Genomic DNA, 25,261 nt, shown 5'->3' with positions numbered 1-25,261 from the left:
CCCATACATGGCCTCTAAGGACTCCCATATCAGTTTGGAATACTTATGAACCATAAACAGGTAAAAAAGGGTGACAGTCATGTTGTTTAGAAGCTGGCATCTGACAGTCTTACTGTCTTTGTCAAATTTCTTAATATCCTCTTCGTTTGACTTAACAACAGAAATAACAGGGGGAGTCTCCTCAACAGACGCAGCAGTAGCTGCTTCCTTAACAGGAGTAGGAGGGTCACTAAACAGCACATAATCAATTTCTAGTTGTTCAAAGAACATCAGCAGTTTCTGTGACCAACGCTTATAGTTATAACCGTCTAGTGTTTCAAGTTTAGTCAAATCAGGAAGAGCCTTTGATAAAATAGACGACATTGTTACAGCAACAAAAATAGTTTTCAAATTGTTATTCGGAAATTGCAGTAACAATGAGAATGGATCAGAAATACCGAACGAGAGAAGTAGTGACGTGGAAGAGAACCACTGCCTTGAAAACTATTTCCTGTATGACCGTGGTGGCGATCAGCAAATGATCGGTAGTTCCCCAAGGATTACACTATTGTCGCCTTTTAGACTTGCCCACTTAAGACTGATAGGCCTGGAACGACCTTAATCTTTATCCAGAAACTTTGACGAGAAACAGAAAGGAGAAGAACGGGATGAGAAGAGAATGTTTTTTATTGTTGTGTATTTGATGTGCTGAAGAGGCTTGTATTTATAGCAAAAATCGAGGCCTCAAATCGCCCCCTGAAAGCCAGCAGTCAATGCTGGAAGTGGGGAGTAAAAAACTCACCCACTAACAGTCAGTTTGTTGACTGATTGATTCAGCACATGGCAAATGAACCTGGACAGTTCAGTTACCACACAATCAAAAACAAACCCGGTCCGAAAAGATAGGCATAGCCCGCCATTCCCGAATCACGAATCCAGACTGGGCACGACGCGAGAGCGCGTAAGCGAGCTGAATTAAGCACCTCACAGAGTCTGTACAAATGACTACCGTTACCCACTAGTGATATGGTATGGAACGTGAGTACATATAAACCCACAAAACATTCATTTTCTCACCAATGTGGGACAATTGGAAAAACACACTTTGGCTAAAAAGCCCCTGTTTTCCAACACATCCTGATCACAGCCGCCTCTGGAGGTGTTGGCCACTACGCAGTACAACTAGCAAAGTTAGGGAACACATATGTCATGGCAACATGTGGGGCCCGTAATCTGGATTTCGTCAAGAGCCTAGGTGGTGATGAAGTTTTGGATTATAAGACCCCGGATGGAGCCGCTTTAAAGAGCCCTTCAAGGAAGAAATACGACTATGTCATCCAATGTGCACCGGCCATACCTTGGTCCATATTCGAGTCCAATTTGATCCCGACTGGTAAGGTCATGGACTTGAGTCCCAGCTCAAAGACCATGTGGAACTTATGCTGTGAAAAAACATACTTTCTCTAAGAAGCAGTTGGTCCCTCAAGAGAAACTGGAGTATATGGTTAACTTAGTAAAGGAAGGGAAGATTAAAATCGTGATCGACTCGAAACATTCCCTGAGTAAAGCTTAAGATGGTTGGGCTAAACTGATGGATGGACATGCTACCTGAAAAGTTGTAATTGAGCCATAATGTGAAATACTCCGTAATATATTTGTTTATAAATGTTATGAAATCCTAAGAAACTTTGGTCAATGAACTGGTTGCCATTTTAATTCATGTTGTTCATATGTAATTTGTGGTTTACAACTGTGGAGTCTTGTATTGTTTTGATGATACCACCATTGAGCTCTTACACACTATACGTAACACCCGCATATACTAAGGTGCCTTACCAAGGACCACCCCAGTGTATAAAGATGCTACTTGTAGATACCCGTATCCGTCGATATTGGAATTTATAGAAAACCCGACAAATACCCGATTATGATAGGACGACATGTATTCACTAGTTGGCATTGTCATTATTTGGGTTCGTTTTACGATGTAGAATGGGCGTCGTCGATGAAGCGTTTTATTAATGATATTTAATTTAAACGTTTTAATTCTTTTTTAATTTAATTGATGCTTAAATTAAAAGTTTTAATTCTTTTATTTTGAATTTATTTTCTCAAGTTTATTTTATTGAAAATAAAATAAATATTTGATTTGAAAAATCATTTTATGAGTGTATTTGATTTGAAAAATCATTTATTTTAATGTTGTATTTGATTTGAAAAATCGATTTCGGAAGTTGAAAACTCGTTTTAATCACACGATTTGTGAGCTCGTTTTATGCTTGATTTGGGCTCGATTTTCGACGCACTTTCGACCCAACTTCCTCTCCTCCAACCCATGTTCGAACCTCCATAAACCCACCCAAGTCCTCTCCTTAACCTAGCTCTAAACCACGACCAAAAGAGCCCAAACAACACCCGCACTGCTCTGTTTTGGACAGCACCAAACCCGACTTTCCAACCCCCAAACCCGCTCCAAACTATTAGAAAACCCGTGCCCATCAACGCCCTACCATACCCTAGTATCCCTACCATATTCCCATGCCTTGCCCACCAAGAAAAACCCTCATACAAACCCTAACAAACCCCCCAAAGAGCTGTTGGACAACAGCTATGCAAACGGAGACCCGTATGCTTCTCCTCTCTTAAACCCTACTCTAACTCCTTATAAATACCTTCCTTCTACCATACATTCGATTCTCTAAGCTCTCCACATATCTTACTACCATTAACAAGCCTCAACCTCCATAAAATAACCCCATTTGCCTCTCAAAACCCTCGACAAAACCGACATACAAAACTGAGAATCAGTTTGTGTGTCCTCCTTTCAACCTTTCGTTCAACCATCAAACCTACATTAAAACTCGCGTTTCTTGCTCCTAATTAACCATATAACATCAAACTACACCTTAGATAAATATTAACGAGCCAAATTGACCTTGAGACCACACGAATCCCCTCGAAAAACAGAGTGTCATACACTCTGTTTTTGCGGCTTTTCCTGTCTGTCCAGTTCTGTTTGTGCTCGTTTTTCATAAGAAATACCTCAGAACGAGCTTGTTTTGTTTTAATATCTCTGTTATACTCCCTTTCTAGTTTTCAAAACATCTTTCAAATGTAATTTTCATTAAGAAACGAGTGAGAAATTGCAGTTTGAAAGTTGTGCAGGTTTACCAAAAAACGTGTTGTTGCTTTGTTGCTTCGTCAACGACGGCCCCTCGAGATAAAATCTACGATTTATTACGACCAAAGACGGTGTCAACGATACATGTAGGTTGAGGGTGCATAAAAATCTCTCCCTTCTCCCTTTTAATTTCGTCTTTTAATTATGTTTGTTACATCGTATTATTATCGTATAAATTGTGAATTTTGAAATAATTAGTATAGATACGAGTATGAGTTAAAGTGCTAATTTGAATACCCGCGTTGACTTGAGTTGGGGAAAAAAAGTCTCTAGATTGGTCGGTCGTTTCCCCTTCTCATTTACATATCCTCGTATTCAGATTCGGACAGAACTAAACCAACTAATTCGTTTTAATAAACGATGTTTATTATATCTTGTTGTTGTTGAATGAAGTAGAACGGGATTAGTAGTATGGATGTGCCGATGGATGGCCTTTGTATGTTTGATTTTTCTTCTGTTAGGAGAAGAATTATTCTATGTTTATCGCATGACGAATTTAACATGTTTGATTGATTTAATTGATTTTATCTTGTCTACATTAGTTTGATTTGAGCATGATGATTTAATTTATGAATTACACTTGTCTTAATTTGTTAAAGTTCATGTCTTTGATTATTAAAGCAAGTTAATTTGATTATTTTATCATGTTTTATTCAATTAATTCACATGTTTGTTAATCTATCTTATGCTAAAGAGTAAGAATATCTCTTTCCTTCCTCTCTTTGTTTGTTTCTTGCTATAATAGCTAAATGAACTTCATATGCTAAAATAACTTGACGAGTTAAATGCATCAAATCGACATAGAATGAAATTCACATGTTAAGGTTTAAAACAATGATTGCATACTCGCATGAGATACATATCCAAAATAGCCATCGTTTTACTTAGTAGAGATCGTTATAGTTATGGGCGGGGTTGGGTGTTAATTAATGAAATTAAAATAAACTTCCCAACACGTAATCTCACAAGAACTTAAAATCTCTACAATTTGGTTTCTAAATTCCATTTAAAATTTTAGTGGCGACTCTTTCAAAATCAAAAGTGTTTAATATGAAATAATAAACATAAAGTGGATGTAAATTCCCTTGTCCACAATTTGGCGACTCCGCTGGGGACCGTGAAACTTGAAAAGTAAAACAATGGCTATTAGGAATATCTATCACATGCATTTTTTTTATGTTAATCATGCATAAACCCCTTGAGACTTTAGGATTCGGACCATCCTCCTCGAGAGCTTTATTTTAAGCTCGAGATAAGGGGATAACGTCCACTGTGTCTGATTTAAATATCAAAGGTACTTCCATGCGATTATCAAGTGTCATACCTACCATATAGCAACGTGCGTATGGGGGGAGACCACTCCTTTAATCTCGTGGGATCACTGGCACGGACCTTCTTTTAGAAGACCGACCGGGACTTAGAAGAGTCTAGGCTCATGCATAGCATCCATAATATGTGAATGACTAAGTGCTACTTATCTTCCCAAGTCTGTTTTCAAAACCAAGTCCTTTTTTCAAAACCCATCCTTGGATCAATGTTTTCAAAACAAACGGTTTGCCCACCCCTTATTTTCGAAATTTCTAGACCTAGTAGGTCCAAATCTTTAAGCCTCTTTTCAATCCTAAACTTTTGAAGCTACCTCTTTCGAAAAAAGAATCATTTCCAAGTCGAAGTGCTGCTGAATTAGGATTAGAATTTTGACCAAATCAAGCCTTTTATAAAACGGCATGCTGCCCATTTTAAAAGCTTATTTCGATTCAATCCTTTCCAATTTCAAAATGCAATAAACCATAATCGAAACCTAACCCAAACCTAGAATAGAGTTTGAGTCAGTTGGGTCAAGTCCAGTCTAGTTGCTCTAGTTTAAGCCATGTTTGGTTTTATCTAGGGTTCAAGTGAACCAAGCTTGTCTAGGCTAGAACACAACCCTAGTGGGTCACCTAAATCACCTCTTACGTCCAAGTCCAGTAGGTCGACCACTTGGTCAAAGTCTAAGGCACAAAAACACCCCATCTAAGACACTATGGGACGTCCTCCTTTCCAAACCAATAAGCCATGCCTAGTTTCGATCACGGTTTAGTCACACCAAGTCTATGTCAATTCTATGCTAAGTCTGTATCAAGTCTATGTCTAGTCCAGTCTAAGTCCAAGTCTAAGTCAGTTGAGTCAGGTTTTAGTCCTAGTTAGGTCTAGAACCCCTCTCTTACACCTTGACCTTGCACAAGTGAGTCACTTAGCTCATTTCCTAGGTCTAAGTCTGTTTTTGAGTCAGGTCTGAGTCAAAGGTCGAGTCTGTGAGTCGAGTCCTTTTTGTGCAGGGGTTTGATTCAAATTTTTGATTAGTTCGGGGTTTCTTTGTAGAAAAGCCGCCCCAGACCAGGAAAATGTCAACGGAAGCACTATTGGCTAAGATGAACGACACTTTGGAGCTGCTTACAGCTCGCTTGGCTGCAGTTGAGACTAAGGTAGGTGGGGAGGCCCCTGTAACCACCACCTTGGAAATGTCTGAGCTTGAAAGGCGATTCAAGCTCGTGGAAGACCAACTGAAGCTCTCTCAAGGGGAGAGAATTCACTACGAGAATGCGAGGGCTTATGCCCCAGTCTAGGATGAGCTCCCTAAGAACTTTATGCTCACAGATATCCCTAAATTAAAGGGACCTGAAAATCCTCTACAGCACATTTGGTCCTATAAGGAGCATCTTCCTCTGAAGAGTGTGCCTGCGAGCATGCTAACTGCTATCTTTGCCCAATCTTTGGAGGAACATCCAAGGGCATGGTTTTACAACCAAGATCTAAATCATTATCCCACATTATAAGATCTAACTACTGAGTTCTGTAGGCATTATGCTGACAATGCCGAAATCCAGACAAGAATGAGGACTCTCGAGGTTATGACCCAGAGAGAAAAAGAATGCTTTACTAATTTTCTGGCTTGTTGGCGCGCTGAAAGCGTGAAATTGACCAAGAAACCCGAAGAGGTCAATATGGTCGGATGAGTTTGTAAAAAATCTGAAACCAGCTTACCGTAATGAGCTAAAATATCAAAACTTTAGCACATTCAAAGACTTGACTCGAATTGGGAGGAAAACCGAAGATGACCTCCGTACGGCGGAGTTTTCTAAACCTAAAGGATACCCTGGGTCTTCCTCCTCTAAATCGAAAGCAACTACTAGTACTAATCATGTTCAAGCTATTAATTTCCTGGGAGGAACTTCCAAGAAACTACAACGCTCTACTCCAACAGTGTTTACTAACATTGGGTGTACTTATACGTATGCCCTTGAAAGACTCAAGGCCCAAGGGAAGCTAAACCCAATCGGCCCAACTCCTGAACCACCCTTGGAACAACGACCCAAGTGGTACAGGCTGGAGGCATACTGTGCCTACCACCAAGGGAAGGGGCACGATACAGAAAAATGTTTCCGCCTCAAGCATGAAATCCAAGATATGATTGAGAATGAAACAATCCCAATACCCACTGTGAAGCCAATAATATCACCAATCCATTTGGGGATCATTAAAATGCGGTGTTCGTCGAAGACAGCATCGGTGTGTCCCACCTAATCCGTCCTATATGTCGCCTAAATGGTTTCCTTGTGGGGAAACACTTCATTGATTGCTCTAAATATCTCCCAAGCATAGAGAACGAAGTTCGATTTAAGGATTTTGCCATCGACTGTACCCCTTACATTCTCATAAGTGCCAACAAAATCAATGGCATCTGGGATGATGATGAGGATGATGTGTACCTTGAGAAGGGCGCAACAATCCCCTATACTCGGGACGAAGTCCAAAAGCTAAGGAAAGAGGCTCTTGGATCCAATCACTTGACACGAGCTGACCGCCCATTTTGAGTGGAAAAGGCCACCAATGCTCCAACTGCACAAGCTAAGGAACCTACTGTAGTCGAGGCCCTTAGTGAGGGGATAACCCAAGAGGTCCCTCTCATTAAGCAGCTACAAATGACTAAGGCCGATGTTTCTATCTGGGAGCTCATTTTGAGTTCATTCGAATATCGACAAGCCCTATTACAAGCACTAATGAGCATGAACGTGTCGCCAGATATTGATCCAAATGACGTGGTGGCCCATGTTGTCTAAAATCCACCACGACTTGTCAATGCAGTAACCTTTTCTGATGAGGATCTACCCTCTATAGGACCCAAACACGGCCTAGCCATGTACATTGCTGTGACATGTCTTCAAATGCATGTCCCTATGACCCTTGTCGATGACGGATTAGCTGTTAATGTTCTACCACTAAGGACAACACACATTTTGGGCCTTGACAAAAAAAGGACCTCACTCAAACCACTCAAACGGTTCGAGCCTTTGATGGGACGATTCGCAGGGTAGCCGGGATTGTCGACCTAGTAGTTCAAACTAGGCTTATTGAAAGAAGATTAGTTGTCAGGTCATTGATGTGGCCTCATCCTTCAACTTATTACTGGGAAGGCCCTGGATCCATGGAGTGAAAGCTGTATCCTCCACTTTGCATAGAAAAATCAAAATCCCTCTCAAAGGAGAAACTGTCACCATCAATGCTACCCCTATCGTAGTAATTGAGGGGGATCTGGCCTCAGAAGTAACACTCGATACCTCAAATGATGCTTACGGGTTCGAGGTTATAAACGTGATCGACTCTTGTCCTGAATTAGAAAACATGGACTTGTATACTGGAAGTCACGTCTGTGAAACCATTCTCAAGACTGGGAAGTACTTTGGTTTCTCTATATACCCTCTGAAGGAGGATACCTTGGTACTAAAGGGCGTGGTCCTTAAAGGAACGACGTTCGGGTTGGGATATGAGCCCACTGAACAAGATCTCGAGAATAAAAGAAGGACGGTTACAGACCGAAAACCTTATCCACTAACACTGAATGGATACTTCGTGAAAGCCGGAGAAGCAGAACATTGTCTCGACTTTCCCGAACCTCTTTTTGACGAAAAGAGTAAGAAGTTGGTCCCTGGAATTGAAGTATTCCAAGATTGTCACTACATTCCGGAGGATGTGCTATCGGTGACACCCAGAAAGGCCGAACCTACCCCAGTCGAAGACGGGAATGCCTTAGGTCTTCTTTTTGGGGAAGAGAGAGAAATGGAAAAACCAAACGAAGAGTTGGTTAGTATGATCCTGCGAAGCGATAGGTTCGATCCCTCTACTCTCATCACTGATGTAGCTCCTAAAGGGACTATATCTGGATGGAGGAAAACTATCAAATGGACTAACAACAGAGGTTTGCTCTTCAAGCTGATCACAGGAGAAGGAGAGATGCTTAATCCAGATGATGATTCTGAGTCTGATATGAGTCTTAGGGTTGAGTCTAAAGAATCGAGTGTTGAAAACACCCCTTCCCCAGTCTTTCCTTTTGACGTACCTCCCCCTAGGTCTGGTATTCCGGGGCCTATCCCGAATACCACCCCCATTCCTCCACTGACCTCTGATCAGTTGGCATAAATGTTAGCGCATTTCGTGCAGTTTCAAATTAATAATAAGATGAACCAGTTTGCTTACGACTCGTCTCCTTTACATCACAATGCCATTTCTAAAAATGTTTGTTTTAATAATGACTTTGAGAATGAGGCCGGGAGGGGACAGGTTGAAGAAGAGGAAGAGGAGATAGTACTGCTTCCGCAATTGGTTAAGGGGTTGGAGGAATACGACAAAAGAAACTCTGTTATCAAAGATACATAAACCATCAATGTAGGAACCACCTTAGAACCCATAGAACTCAAAATAGGTACCACTCTAGATCCTACAAAAAAACAAGGGTTCATAGATTTGCTGAATGAGTTCAAATATGTCTTTGCATGGTATTATAGAGACATGCCAGGAATCGATAGGGAAATTGCATAACACAAAATCCCAATCAAGCCAGGGTTCAAACCAATCAAACAAAAATTACATAGAATGCGTACTGAGTGGTCTTTGAAAGTCAAAGAAGAAATCGATAAACAATTCAAGGCCGGGTTTATTAAAGTATCCGAGTATTCAGATTGGGTAGCCAACGTAGTACCAGTACCTAAGAAGGATGGGAAAGTCCGTATGTGTGTGGACTTCCGGGATTTGAACAAAGCCAGTCCGAAAGATGACTTTCCATTACCTTACATCGATATCTTGGTTGATAATACCACGAATCATGCCCTACTATCTTTCATGGATGGGTATCCCGGATACAATCAGATAAAGATGGCCGAGGAAGATATGCAAAAAACCGCGTTTATCACGCAATGGGGAACCTATTGTTACACGGTAATGCCGTTTGGGTTGATAAATGCCGGGGCAACGTACCAAAGAACCGCGACAACGTTATTGCACGATATGATGCATAAGGAAGTCGAGGTGTATGTCGATGACATGATTGTGAAATCAAAGGAACGTGACGGTCATCCAAAGGCCTTACGAAAATTCCTTGAAAGATTAAGGAAATATAACATGAGGTTGAACCCTCAAAAATGCGCCTTCGGGGTTACTTCCGGGAAGCTCCTGGGTCACATCGTCAGCCACCCTGGTATTGAGATTGATCCTTTGAAAATCAAGGCCATTATGGAAATGCCTCAACCCATAACTGAGAAAGAAATTCGAAGTTTCCTGGGTCGAATCCAATATATAAGTTGCTTTGTCTCGAAGTTGACAATGATATGTGAACCGATCTTTAAGAAATTGAAAGTCGGGGAACACGAGATGTGGGATGACGAATGTCAAGCCGCATTTGATAGGATCAAAGAAGTTCTGTCTGCTCCACCTGTGCTTAGTCCACCCATAGCATGATTGCCACTGTCCTTGTATCTAACAGTAAAAGATACCGCAATGGGAGCAATGTTGGCCCAAACTGTGAAAAATGAAGAAAGGGCAATATACTACATCAGTAAAAAGTTTTTAGAATATGATGCTAAGTATACCACGTTAGAAAAAACATGTCTAGCCCTAGTCTGGGCAACAAAGAAGCTGAGACATTATATGTTGTGTTATAGTGTCAGTATATACTCCAGAATGGATCCAATCAAATACCTGTTTGAAAAACCAGTACTAAATGGCAGAATGTCGAGATGGACTCTCATGTTAGCTGAATTCGATCTTAAGTACGTGCCCTTGAAAGCAGTGAAAGAAAGGGTTGTCGCCGGCTTCCTCGCTGACAACCCAATAGAGGAAGACAGTGTTACGGACATATGGTCTTTCCCAGATGAAAACGTGGTTCATATCGAAGACGAAGTATGGGATCTTTATTTCGATGGAGCATCGAGTAGTATGGGATATGGGGTCAGAATCCTCCTCATTTCATCTAAAGGAGAACATGTACCTGTATCCATCAAGTTAGATTTCCTCGCCACCAACAATGCTGCTGAGTACGAAGCATGCCTACTGGGTTTGCGCAGTGCTATCAGTCTAAATATAAAGAAGTTATTGGTACATGGTGACTCATCTTTAGTCATTAACCAAGTAACAGGGTCGTGGAAAATCAAAAGTAATAGTCTGGCACCTTACCAGGCTAAGATAGAGGAATTGGAAAAGTATTTCGAGGAAATACACTATGTCCATTTACCCAGAAAAGAGAATCAATTCGTCGACACTCTATCTAAGTTGACAGCCTTGGTTAACATCCCAGATCATATAGACAGCATGCCACTCTGTGTCGAACGACGATCGGCACCATCATACATAAATGAGATTAATGGCACTGATGAAGATGAGATCGAACCTTGGTACACATCAATCTTGAAATTCCAAGACATAGGATAATACCCTGACAACCTCGATGCTCGGGGAAAGGGAGCATTATGGATGCTCTCGACCCAGTTCGTCGAGGCTAATGGAGGCAAACTATACAAAAAGACCGCGCAAGGTGTCTTATTGCGATGCATTGATCAAAAGACAACCGACAAAGTCATGGAGGAGGTTTATGATGGGGAATGTGGACCCCACATGAATGATCACATGTTGACTCATAAGATCATGAGACTTGGTTATTACTGGACCACAATGGAAGCAGATTGCCGACATTATGTTCGACATTGCCACAATTGCCAGATATTTGCAAATGTACAACATGTACCACCCTCTATGCTATATACCATGACATCACCTTGGCCTTTTTCAACCTGGGGGATCGACATTATCGGAAAGGTCAACCCTTCTGGGTCAGGAGGACATTGTTTCATTTTGGTCGCATTCGACTACTTGACGAAGTGGGTAGAAGCCAAGTCTTATAAAGTGCTAAAAGCAAAGCAAGTAGCACAGTTCATTCAAAATGAGATCATTTGTCGATATGGGACACCCCACGAACTCATCAGTGATAACGGGACCCATTTCCAAGCTGAAACGGAGGTTATACTCGAAAAGTATAAAATCAAGCACCATAAGTCGTCACCATATAGGCCACGGACAAATGGGGCTCTAGAAATTGCCAATAAAACACTTACAGCCATTTTGAGGAAAATGTGTGATAACTATAAAGATTGGCCTTTGAAGACACCCTTTGCCTTGTGGGATATAGAACTTCAATCAGAACAGCCACGGAGGCAGCCCCGTACTACTTGGTTTATGGGATGGAGGCAGTTCAGCCCATAGAACTAGAGGTACCATCCCTAAGGATATTACTTGAGAGCCAAGTTCCTGAAGCAGATTGGGTCCAAGCTAGATATGACTCTTTGGTTTTACTGGATGAACGACGCTTGAACGTGTTGTATCAAGTTCAACTCTATCAGAAAAGGATAGAAAGGGCTTTTAATAAGAAGGTGAAACCTAGAAAAATCAAGAAGGAGATTTGGTGTTGAAATTGGTTCATGCACTACTGCCAGTATACCCGAAGGGTAAATTTAAACCAAATTGGACAGGCCCGTATTTGGTGAAAATAATTCTGACAGGAGGAGCGGTTCGGCTGACTGATCTAGATGGAAACGACTTTTCGAATCCTACAAATCTGGACCAGTTGAAAAAATACTATCCCTAAAGACCTCATTCTCAGATGTTATGAAATAAAATTCGGATTGCATTTGTATTTGAATCTAGTTTCAAAGTCTGACATTCGTTCTCTCTGTATTATGAATTATGAACTACGAACCCGGTTTGATTCTGTTGAAAAGCAGATACATAGGCAACTCTTTAAAAGAGTACAATCGAAGCAATATAATTCTAAATGCAAAATTGGGAATTTCTAATAAATAATATTTCCTTTATTTATTTCAATAATTCCGGGCGAAGCCCATAGTGTCTAAACCATCTAATAGTAATAAAACATAATATAATAGCTACCTATCCCTCATATAGCCGAGTCATGTAAACCATCACGAGTCTAAGTCTCACCCATCTTCACTCTAGCCCGTTTCTTCGGAGGAACTGCACTTTCTTCACGCGGGCCCAGTCTGTCTTTTGCACTTGGTCGGGGACCCAACCTCTCAGCCAATGTCGGCCCATCATCGGCCTTTACCCCCAATCTTTTCCAAACACTCGAGACCTTAGCATCATATTTAAGGTTTTTGTTAGTCTTAGGTTCAGACTCGGTCACAATTAAATTCATTTAAAAGAACGTTCGATTTTTGAGGCTTTCCTCATAGTAGTTCCAGTGTACAACATCATCCTTCTGAAGTTTCTTTCTGATTTCGGGAGAAGTTTATTTGACCCATCTTAAGTATGAAGGAGACACCCATGTCGAAGAAATTAGCTTGGGCAGGCACCATAAGGTCCTGCAGTGCCAGGCATAGAGCCACGCCTTGCAACGAGAGTGAGTGGGGTTGTAGGGCAGTCCTGGGGCGGTTTCCATCAAGGGAATCATTTGTGGCCGGCCAAATTGTCGAAAAACACGGTCCGGATAAATATAGATAGGGTGATCCAAACCCAATAGAGGAATATGACTTGTCTTATCAACATCAGAAAGGCCTGTGAAAGAGTCTATAGCCAGCCCGGGTAAGACCCACCGAACATGGGACCTTACACCAGTAGTCAGCACTTCATGCCAATAATCAGACGACCTATTCAATTTGCACCTCAGAGGCCAACTGATACAACGCCTCACATGATACTTCTCGGGGAGGACAGGTATTTGTTGAATACCCGAGTCAAGAAATGCTTGAGTTTCTCGCCTTTTGAATTCTTGGGCACAACCTTTCATCATTCCAATTAAAGGGTTCATAACTAGAAGAGTTTTGAAGAAGGATGTGAGAAAGAAAGAATTAGATTTGTGATTTCTCCTCATGCCTTAGTCTCTTTATATAGAAAATAAGGGGACTAAAATAAGGAAATTAAACCTAGAAAAACAAAGGGACTAAAATAAGGAAACCTTAAGAAATAAGGAAACATGAAGAATAAGGAAACCTGGAGAATAAGGAAACCTGAAGAAATATGGAAACTGAGAGAATTCAGGAAACCTAAGGGAAATAGGAAAACCTGCCTAAACAAGGATTGGCCACCATGCTTTCGGTCAAAGGGGAGGCCGCGGCACCCTTCAACCGGATTTTTGTCCTTCTGCATCCTTTGCGCGGATTTTTGTTGTCACATTTCGAAAGTCGGAATGGCTAATTTATATTTCTACCCTTATCAAGTCAAAATGTTTGAGTTAAAAACCGTACACACTTACGGCTTTTTATTTTCATTTTTGTTCGAAGGTAGCGGGCTACGCCCTCGTCAGTCACGAGTCTCACCCTTTTGTCGCATTTCAAAATGCAAATCGATCCTACCCTATCCGTTCCCCTTAGAAAATCGGGATTTCAAAAACCTTTTTCAAAGATCGATGATCATTTCCATTTCCAAAATGCTTATCCGGGTAGATGGCCCATTTTCAAGTCCATTTTCAAATTGTTTATCCGGGTCGATGACCCATTTTCAAATCCAATTTCAAAATGCTTATCCAGGTCGATGGCCCATTTTCAAATCCTTTTTCAAGGATCGATGATCCAAATAGCAATACAATGCAGCATGAAAATATTTTTCAAAATCCAGGCCTAAGGCCCATTTCAACAATGGTTGTTTCAAATCCAAGCTTCGGGTCGATAACTCAATTTATCAAAATGTTTCAACTTTCAAAGATCGATGATCTAAATGTGTGCTTATACGATAATATGATTATTGTTGTATTTGATTTCCAGTTTCGAATATAACAGGAAATGCTTCAACACTCTAAAGGCTTCGCCTTTAAACCCATTGCAACTGGGGGCTCTGAAGTCGTTGGCTTCAGAGAGCATTATCAAAATCAACGGATGACATCCACAATCCAAATCAAATCAAATTCAAATCGATCCAATTCAATACAAAGTGGAGGAACTCCACAGCTGAAAGCAAAGTTTTGAAGGAATGGTAACCTCATTTGGAAAACCCCATTCCATTCTGGGCATAGATTAGCAGAATGCATGCCAGCACTGTCGAACTACGATATGGGTTTGATTCTGTCACAACGGATACGTAGGCGCATAAGGATAAGGCTCAACTCACCACTTTTTCAATGGGTCGATGACCACCGATGATTAATCCCCAGCGAAGCTTCAGGTATGATCTCTTCTTATGGCTGGCGAGCTTATATACGCAAGTCTAATGGACTATAAACGACCCACGGAATCCTCAGGTCGAGAGGGACCTGGGGTATACTTTGACTTTCGCCCTGTCCAAGCCTCAGACAAAGTGGGGGCTCTGTAGGTACCCGTATCCATCGATATTGAAATTTATAGAAAACCCGACAAACACCCGATGATGATAGGACGACATGTATTCACTAGATAGTTGGCATTGTCATTATTTGGGTTCGTTTTACGATGTAGAATGGGCGTCGTCGATGAAGCGTTTTATTAATGATATTTAATTTAAACGTTTTAATTCTTTTTTAATTTAATTGATGCTTAAATTAAAAGTTTTAATTCTTTTATTTTGAATTTATTTTCTCGAAAATCATTTTATGAGTGTATTTGATTTGAAAAATCATTTATTTTAATATCGTATTTGATTTGAAAAATCGATTTCGGAAGTTGAAAACTCGTTTTAATCACACGATTTGTGAGCTCGTTTTATGCTTGATTTGGGCTCGATTTTCGTCGCACTTTCGACCCAACTTCCTCTCCTCCAACCCATGTTCGAACCTCCATAAACCCACCCAAGTCCTATCCTTAACCTAACTCTAAACCATGACCAAAACAGACCAAACAATACCCGCGCTACTCTGTTTTGGACAGTACCAAACCCGACTTTCCAACCCCCAAACCCGCTCCAAACTATTAGAAAACCCGTGCCCATCAATGCCCTAACATACCCTAGTATCCCTACTATATTCTCATGCCTTTACCACCAAGAAAAACCCTCATACAAACCCTAAAAAACCCCCCCAAAGTGCTGCTGGATAGCAGCTAGATCTTGATCTTTTGATAGCATGTCAATGATAACATTTTCCTAATTTGGAAAAAGATAAAAGAAAGCACATGACATAATCGATATTAGAAGGGTTATAATGGTGATTCTTAATATTTGATTTAACTTATTGGATGCACTCCTACAAGGCAGGATACCATATTAGGAACATTTGGTTGCATCGAGAGGTCATCTGATTCACTTTGGTCAGAACAGTTTTGTGCAGTATTAGGCTATTAGGAATGGGATAACCAGTTACGGTAAGTAATCGTAACTACCTCATTATTATTCGGTCATTAATACATTAATTCGTTCAAATTAAAGGCGGTGAGTAAATTAAAGCTTACAAGTTCATTGTTATGAATAGGTCTTTACTCCTTTGAACATAGATGAATGGTGCATGTCTACCTATTAGAGTATTAGGTAGTATATCAAAATCCCGTACAAAATAAGTATAACAATTAGTTGTCGGTTTTGTGTTACTACGAACAGGGCTGCAAAATGTGATTAATTGCTTCATATACAAGTAATGTTCATTTTAATAGTATAGTTTAAGATGTAATGCCAACTAAGTGATAATTGCATTTGTAGTCAAACTGCCAAACTGTGTGTTTCTTTTGGATTCATCATCTGGGAATTTACTTATTAGTTGCAGCATCTATAAGTAATCGTATTTCTGGTAATTCATATGATTTGTGTTTGAACTTATTTGTTATTCAAATCACATGAATAGATTCCTTTTGTTCCATTCTTTCATTTAGTAATTTAATTTGGCTAAAACTTCTGCACTGCAGTCCTATCATGTTGATCACATGAATAACAAAGATATCTTAAAGAACCTAATCGAGCCATTTAAACAGGTTCCATTCTTTCATCAGTCATTCTGGCGGTAGTCTTCAATTGCATCAAACCCCGCCAGTCTTTGAACTCGTATTGTGAGAATTCTGCTTGCTTTTTCTTGTTGATTCCAATTTCACGTGAAAGTAGACTATTTAAAGATTCTATACATATAAGGAACTCAATATTTGGATAAGTGAAACTCCAGTTGTGCTCCTCTAAAGTTAGATCAGATTTCTGCATATTATGAGCAACCAGAAATTGACTTCTTCCTTGCTTGTGTTAGTTGATCAAAATTCTCTTAGTCGTTTAATTGCACAGGTTTAATTTTTTCAATCTCTGATTCTTTGTGTTAGTTGATCACTGTCATTGCCTACCAGGTATCCTGTTGTTTCCTTTGTTGACGGAAGAAAACCCTCTCTTGGCCTGTTCTTAGCACCTATTAGCTCCTGCAAATCATGTACCTGTAGAAGAAATAAGGGGCGGCTAGCTGTCTTACTGGCAGGCGGAGTGAATTCCTTAAGCGAGGGCACGCTGGCAAACATTTTTTTTTTTACGGATGAAGACTTGCTTTTATTTATAATAATCGTTAATCATTAGTTCTATTTAAACATTTGCGAGAAGATCTACTAATTTTCATCCTTTTTGATATGTAATTGACATATATTTTTGAGACCACCGTGAAATCCAATTACTTCAGCCGCCGTCGACCACCGTGAAATCCAATTACTCAAGCCGCCGTCAACTCCTTGTCACGAGGTTAGTCACAGACTTTATTTCATCGATTTTATGGTTTAAGGTTTAATCGATTTTGCCTTACGCCGTCAACTGCTTCTGCTGCTGCTAACTCTTCTGCATCCTACTTTAGGTGACCCATCTCATCAATTTCATCTTTCATTAGGATGTATCAATCTTCTCATAAATATTTATTACAAACATTACTCATTTGCTATGAATATGATATAGTGTAGGATATGTAGTGTACCCTTTTGTTTATCCATGCCTGATGACTGATGAGTTATGTCCCGCTTATGCTTCCTATAAGAGACCCCATAATTGTAGAAAATGAATGTTTGTGATATATACATTCCTCAGCTTGCCCACAAAAGTAGCATCTATCCTCAATATCTATGTCATACTTGATCAGTTTGTCATTTGTCATTCATATTCAGAGCTTCTAGTGCATATTGTCATCCCATAAACTGATTTTTAACACAACTAAACCACCCATTCTAGGCACTCACTACTACAAATTTAGGCAACTACAACGCCCCTTTAACAACGATTATTCACGAAAATCACAATAGACGTTGTAGAATGTATGGCGCGAATTTTACTAAAATCAATTACAACGGGTATGGTTATAAAAACCGTTGTTATTATTTTTAACAACGGGTCACACATGCGGAACCGTTGTTAATAATTTGGCGCAAAATTGGCGCAAAGTTAGTGAAAAGTAATCACAACGGTTACTTTTGAAACCCGTTGTTAAAACATATTTGACAACGGGTGTTTTTTACAACCGTTGTTAAAACATATTTCACAACGGTTGTTGTTTAATAACCGTTGTCAATACCTTCCATACTATAAACCACACAAACAGAAGTCTGCTGCAGCCACAAAACACAACCCTTAATACACAAACACAAACACAGCAGACAAACAAACACAAAACACATACACACTCTCTTTCTCTCTTTCTCTATTTCTCTCTTTCTCATCGTCGCTTTATCTTCTCGCCGTCATTGTGATTTCATCGTCTATTACGTTCTGTATTTATCAGGTAAATCTCGCCGTCACTGTCATCGTCATTATTTTCTTTTTCTATTTATTTCTTTTGCATATATGTGTTTTTATCGACCATTATGTTATTTGTTTAAGTATTGTTCGCATAATTAGTTACTAAAACAATGAAGAAGCAAGATGAAGAAGTAAGATAAACATAATTAATATATATATATATATATTTATAAATACATAAATTAAAAAAAAATTACATATGTAAAAATGCAATTCTTATATTTTCATGGAGGATCTTATTGTGCTCTATCGTATCCATCCTCTCCTCCTTGGCTATTTGGAGGTTCCGTTCGAGCTTGCTATATCGTCATATAGCCGCAATCGCTGCTTTCTTTGCTCCGTCAAGCCATCTTCTTTGGCGTGCTTCAGTGCGGATCGAGCTTCCGCAAGGTAGCTCCTGAAACTTTCCTCAATATGGAGGAACCGGAGGATGAAGTTGTTGTTGTTCTCGATCATGGTAAGAGTCTTTAGGATGAAATCATTCATTTTCTTAGAGTTTTTGAGTTTGATTTGAAAGATTAAGTAGAGTTTGTTTTAACGATTAGAGTTTGGAGATGAATATATGAGATAATGGAAATGTTAGTTGAGATATGCAATGTATTTATACTAAGCAATGTGTGGGTTGAGTTAATTGCTTTTTAATTAATATATATGTTAGGAAGTTGTGCCATAATCATCATCATCTCTCTCAATAATGCTGCTTCAAATCCTATTACTAACCCTTCTCATTCCATATTATCCGTTCATATGTACAAAGTGAATGTCGGTAATAATGCATGCATTGGAATTCTAACAGTAGTAATTATGCATGCATCTAGTAATATTTAATTTATTTTTTTTTTATTTTTTAAGAACAAACAACAACGGTTATTTTAAAACAACCCGTTGTCTTTAGTGATAACAACGGTTTTGTATATTACAACCCGTTGTTATAACTTTCCCCCCAAAATTGAGTCACACTTTCCACAACGGGTTTTTATACATAAAACCGTGGTTAATAGTTTTAACAACGATTTCCTTAAGTAAACCAACCGTTGTTAAAACCTTCTACAACGGACGCTTTAACAACGTCCGCTTTTTTATATAACAACGGTTTTTGACCGTTGTTATAGCCTGTATCTGTAGTAGTGACTGTTGTACCAGGTCACCTATGCTGGTGCATGCTTGTGTACCTCTGAACCATTCAGACCATTGATAAACCTTATTAGTAGCATGAGGCAGAGTAGGTAGTTAGAGTAAATTCTGTAGGTAGATAGAGTAGTCAATAGGGCTGCTATGATTGGAACTTATGATGCAGAATTATTAGAGTAAGGCAGGTTAGTATGCTATGCTTATCCTGTGAAGGTAGAAAAATGGCCTGGCTATCGAGAACAGAGGGTCTCTGAGTCTTTGGTGTGATTATTATGGCTGGACATGCCTACCTTTGCAGATCAAACTCAAACGTTTCACATAGGCTACACCTTGTGTACAATCACGTACTCTATTTTCTGCACATCCTTGTTAATTAGTTGTTCTTTAATGCATTATTTATTATTTCGTGATAATTAAGTGTAACGTATCATCTATGCCTATTGAGCCTTTGAATCCTCAAATCTAATAATGTTCTATTTTTTATGTTACAGGTTGCATTTGAGGTATTAACAATGACGACGGGTTGATTTTTTGTCCGGCTGGCAACATATATATGCTCACAATACAAGAATGAAGACTTATAATTAGTACTGAGTAGCTTTCAAATAGTCGTTAAGAATTATTATTTGTTCTATTTAAACATTTGTTATATTTGTTTTAGTTAAATAATTGAACATTTGCGATCGAAGTTCTACTTTTGATCCTTTTTTGAAATGTAATTGACATATTTTTGAGACTCAATCAATTGAATGCACAATTAGAGAGAATTACAATTGTTGCGTGCCTTACAAGTCCTTATGTCGTTGCACTTTATTAAGTGTTGTTTTTGAATAAATTAGTGTTGCATTTGTTTATTATAAGTGTTGTTTTGGGACGTAACGAGTGTTGTGTTTCCAAAATAAAAATGTTGCATTAATTTGATATAAGTGTTGCTTATCAACATGAAAAGTATTGCATTAGTTCAGGAAGTGTTGCTTTTTTTACATAAGAAAGGTTGCATTAGAAGATAAAAAATGTTGCCTTTGCAATTGAAAAAGCGTTGCATAAACATGACCAATGCAACACTTTTCAAAAGTGTTGCTTCAGATTAAAAAGTGTTGCATTAAGCGTTGCAATGACCTAATGCAACAAGACCTGATGTAGCACTTGATTAAGTGTTGCATAAACTCTATTGCAACATTTATATGACATTATGCAACAATAGCAAAGTGTTGCTATAGAATCTAAATGTAGTAGTGTATGCAAACGGAGACCCGTATGCTTCTCCTCTCTTAAACCCTACTCTAACTCCTTATAAATACCCCCCCCCCCCCGCTTGCCATACATTCGATTCTTTAAGCTTTCCACATATCTTACTGCCATTAACAAGCCTCAACCTCCATAAACGAACCCTAGTTTCCTCTCAAAACCCTCGACAAAACCGACATACAAAACTGACAATCAGTTTGTGTGTCCTCCTTTCAACCCTTCGTTTAACCATCAAACCTCCATTAAAACTCGAGTTTATTTCTCCTAATTAACCATATAACATCAACCTACACCTTAGACAAAGATTCACGAGCCAAATTGACCTTGAGAGTACACGAATCCCCTCGAAAAATAGAGTGTCATACACTCTGTTTTCGCGGCTTTTCCTGTCTGTCCAGTTCTGTTTGTGCTCATTTTTCGTGACCAACACCTCAGAACGAGCTTGTTTTGTTTTACGATCTCTGTGATACTCTCTTTCTAGTTTTCAAAACATCTTTCAAATCTAATTTTCATTGAGAAACGAGTGAGAAATTACAGTTTGAAAGTTGTTGTCCAGGTTTACCAAAAAACATGTTGTTGCTTTGTTGCTTCGTCGACGACGGCCCCTCGAGATAAAATCTACGATCGATTATGACCCAAGACGGTGTCAACGATACATGTAGGTTGAGGGTGCATAAAAATCTCTCCCTTCTCCCTTTTTATTCCGTCTTTTAATTATTTTTATTACATCGTATTATTATCGTATAAATTGTTAATTTTGAAAGAATTAGTATAGATACGAGTATGAGTTAAAGTGCTAATTTGAATACCCGCGTTGACTTGAGTTGGGGAAAGAAAGCCGCTAGATTGGTCGGTCGTTTCCCCTTCTCATTTACATATCCTCGTATTCAGATTCGGACAGAACTAAACCAACTAATTTGTTTTAATAAACGATGTTTATTGTATCTTCTTGTTGTTGAATGAAGGAGATTAGAACGGGATTAGTAATATGGATGTGCCAATGGATAGCCTTTGTATGTTGGATTTGTCTTCTATTAGGATAAGAATTATTCTATGTTTATCGCATGATGAATTTAACATGTTTGATTGATTTAATTGATTTTATCTTGTTTAAATTAGTTTGATTTGAGCATGATGATTGAATTTATGAACTACACTTGTCTTAATTTGTTAAAGTTTATGTCTTTGATTATTAAAGCATGTTAATTTGATTATTTTATCATGTTTTATTTAATTAATTCACATGTTTGTTAATCTATCTTATGCTAAAGAGTAAGAATATCTCTTTCCTTCCCCTCTTTGTTTGTTTCTGGCTAGAATAGCTAAATGAACTTCATATGCTAAAATAATTTGACGAGTTAAATGCATCAAATCTACATAGAATGAAATTCACATGTTAAGGTTTAAAACAATGATTGCATACTCGCATGAGATACATACCCAAAATAGCCATCGTTTTATTTAGTAGAGACCGTTATAGTTACGGGCGGGGTTGGGTGTTAATTAATGAAATTAAAATAAACTTCCCAACACGTAATCTCACAAGAACTTAAAATCTCTACAATTTGGTTTCTAAATTCCATTTAAAAATTTAGTGGCGACTCTTTCAAAATCAAAAGTGTTTAATATGAAATAATAAACATAAAGTAGATGTAAATTCCCTTGTCCATACTACCATCTCGGTTTCCCGAGGTGAGTAGATCAAATAAACAATAGTAGAAAATTTATTAAATAGCTTAATACTTTACATCGTAGCACAACGTGATTAAAATACAACATAAACAAACACAAGAACTACTAAATGTGAGTGACGACGACATCTACTTTGGTAGCGTGATGACTCAAGTCCCTTCCAAACCCCGCAAGCATCAAGACTAGCTGTACCTGCTAAACCAACTGCTCACCATCCCCGACTGGATCACCACAGTTTTAAAAACACAACACGGGGTCAGTACAAAATAAGACAAGTGCAATAAAGATAAGCAGTTGTTCACCATCCACCTCCAACTCCCAATCTCATCACGTAACCGACTACACACTAAAGTGTGTAGCCCTGCCAGTAGGGGACCGCAGTCGTACCCACCTAAGCCCCGCTCATCAACAAGCGATAACTATGTTCATTAATGTGCACATCCCCTCTTGTGGCGGCTTCCACAAAGGGCGAAACTGGGGCGTGAAGCCACTTCCGCAGGTGACTCCACTCAACCGAGAACGCACCTCGGGAACATCATCAATAATCTCAACACCAACACCACACTCCAACCCAGCAACAGCAATCAATCACAATACCAATCGTACAAACAATTACAACACATATCTTAAATCAATTAAACAGTAGACCGAGTAAGGAAACCCTACCTTATCGTTAATCCATCTAAGTGCATCCAACAACTAGCCAGGCAAGACTCCAAGGCGAATCTTACAAGTAGTAACCATATCCTATTACTAGACTACCCCAAACCTACTGAAAGAAAACAACGAAACGACTTACCTTGTGACGCGAACCGATGTCGGCAACGATGACATCCCGACTTGAAGACTCCAAGCATGAACCATTCCCCCTTCTTAGGTTAGTTTTAAGCTAGATGAGAGTGTATAGAGAGGTGACTGATAGGTAGGAGAGAGAGATTAGGGTTAGAAAGATAAGGAACCGTTGAAAAATGAAATAAGGTTTACAATCTCGCGTTTTATAATATCGCGTCAACAGTCATGATACTCGTTTGAGTACCTTTATACTTGGCCAAGTAAGCCATACTCGGTCGAGTGTTACCACTACTCGGCCGAGTAGCCTCTACTAGGTCGAGTAAACAAATACGTAGGTCCTTTATCCTCTCTCTTATCCCCTCCTACGGGTCTTCTCTGGTCAAACGGTCGGTCAAAGGGTCCTTAGACAGGGCAGGTATTACATCTATACTCTTATGACAATAGTTGTTCACTATTGTAGAGTTCTCATTTAACGGTAGGATTAATACTTTTACTTAGTGAGTAAGAAAGATATATACTCCCTCCGTCCCAGTCATTTTATTTACCTTGATTTTGGCACAAAGATCAAGTAAGGGTGTTCACTACGCGTGCTGGACCGAGTTTGCCCTGGACGGATGAGGCATTTGATTATTTAGGGCAAAGCTCCCCAAGGTTGTCGTTAACTCCGCTATATGGAAGCATCTCAATACCATTGTCAATTAATAGCTTATACTCGAACCCGGATTGACTACTATTAAAGAGGTCTTGACCACACAACTATATTTCATACTCTGTTCCATAGTATTGGTCATATAAAGAATAAAACATGTACTCCCTCTGTCCCGGTCATTTGTTGTCCTTTGGTTTTGGCACAAAGACCAAGGAAAGAGGAGGGGGTCAATTACAAGACGACAAGTGGACCAAATTGAATGTGAATGATCAAATTGCTCTCCAAATGTAATCCTAAAATAAAAAGGACAACAACTAACTGAGACACCCAAAATGGAAAAGGACAACAAATGACCGAGACAGAGGGAGTAATAAAAGAACCCTTTGCTACTTGATACTTTTATTTGTTAGAAATCTATATCTCATTATTTAACATATTCATATATGTGAGAAATTATTTAGTCATAAAATAATTACAAATCTTATGCATGCAAACTTAAATTAAAAGAGAAGAAATCATCAACCTTTACTATGATAATTTCGGTCTTATGGGCACCAACAAGATCTCCTTCTTGTTAGTTCTTGAGCTTTCCAATAATGGATGAACATTCATGACTTCAAAATAGAAGCCCTCCAATAAGTAGCACCCAAGACTATCCCTCAATCCCACAAACTAACATGTACTAGATATTTGTAATGTGGTTTACCTTAAAATCGGTTACTAATACTCATATACTACTACTAGTATTATTAGTATTTGATTTGTACAAATTAGATTCATAAAAAATGAATTTTATGAAGAACAAGAGAGAGAAGGTAGGTTTTTATGAAAACATAAGAGAATGATAAATTTTTAGAGGAAAAACTCTCTAAAATCATGCCCAAAAACCGGTGGGTCTATGGAGTATATGGACTATTTTTCTTTTTCCTTTTTGTCTTCACAAGACAAATGTGTAAGTCTTTTGCATGGTCAAGTCACTATCAAGTGTCATAGACAAATGAATAAGACAAATGGAAAAAGACAAAACTTCTCACATTGTCCACCAAATTTCGGTTTATATGTATAATATGGAGTCCATTTTATTTTTGACAATTGTACAATTGTATGTCATGTGACATGTGACATGTCTTATGTCATGTTTTAATTTAAAATGCATATTTAACAAATTAAATATCATTTACAAATTAAATAAATCACATTTAACAAATTGACTAGTAATTCAAAATTACTTTCACATAAAATGGTCATTTAAATACTAGTTAGTATAATTCACAACATCTTGTAATTATGACTAACTTATCATTCTCATCTCGCGTGTTTCGCAAACACCGATTAATTTTAGTAATATAACTTCTTAAATTACTAAATAAAATCTTATTTAATCACATTATAATAAGATGTCATTTTCTCTCTTATGATGATAATTTGTTCAATTTTAAGGAATTAACTAATCTGTATCGACATATAATTAATTAACCTTTTCAATTAAGGGAATCGTCCTTTAGGTGTGACCTCAAGGGATCAACTGATCACCACCGTCGCACGACAGTAATGTCAAACTCTAGCCAGCCAATCATTACCGATATGTGTGGACCAATTGACTATATATGTAATGTATCATCCCT

The 25,261-nt window shown here is 38.8% G+C and overlaps 1 protein-coding gene and 1 pseudogene across 1 annotated transcript; both read left to right on the top strand.

The window, feature by feature from the left end:
* Positions 1 to 517: 517 nt before the first annotated feature.
* On the top strand, positions 518 to 1,612 carry LOC141590011 (chloroplast envelope quinone oxidoreductase homolog; annotated as a pseudogene).
* An 8,358-nt stretch (positions 1,613 to 9,970) lies between these two features.
* LOC141590010 (uncharacterized) lies at positions 9,971 to 10,900 on the top strand. The gene has a single exon (XM_074410628.1). It carries the CDS (start codon positions 9,971 to 9,973, stop codon positions 10,898 to 10,900), a length of 930 nt encoding a protein of 309 aa, XP_074266729.1.
* Positions 10,901 to 25,261: the final 14,361 nt, after the last annotated feature.

Source organism: Silene latifolia, chromosome 7, assembly GCF_048544455.1.
Source record: "Silene latifolia isolate original U9 population chromosome 7, ASM4854445v1, whole genome shotgun sequence".
Lineage (NCBI taxonomy): Eukaryota > Viridiplantae > Streptophyta > Magnoliopsida > Caryophyllales > Caryophyllaceae > Silene > Silene latifolia.
This window is presented reverse-complemented; position numbering and strand designations above follow the sequence as displayed.

Coding starts and splice junctions, on each gene's coding strand:
- LOC141590010 (XM_074410628.1), top strand. CDS start 9,971: ATGGGAGCAATGTTGGCCCAAACTGTGAAAAATGAAGAAAGGGCAATA.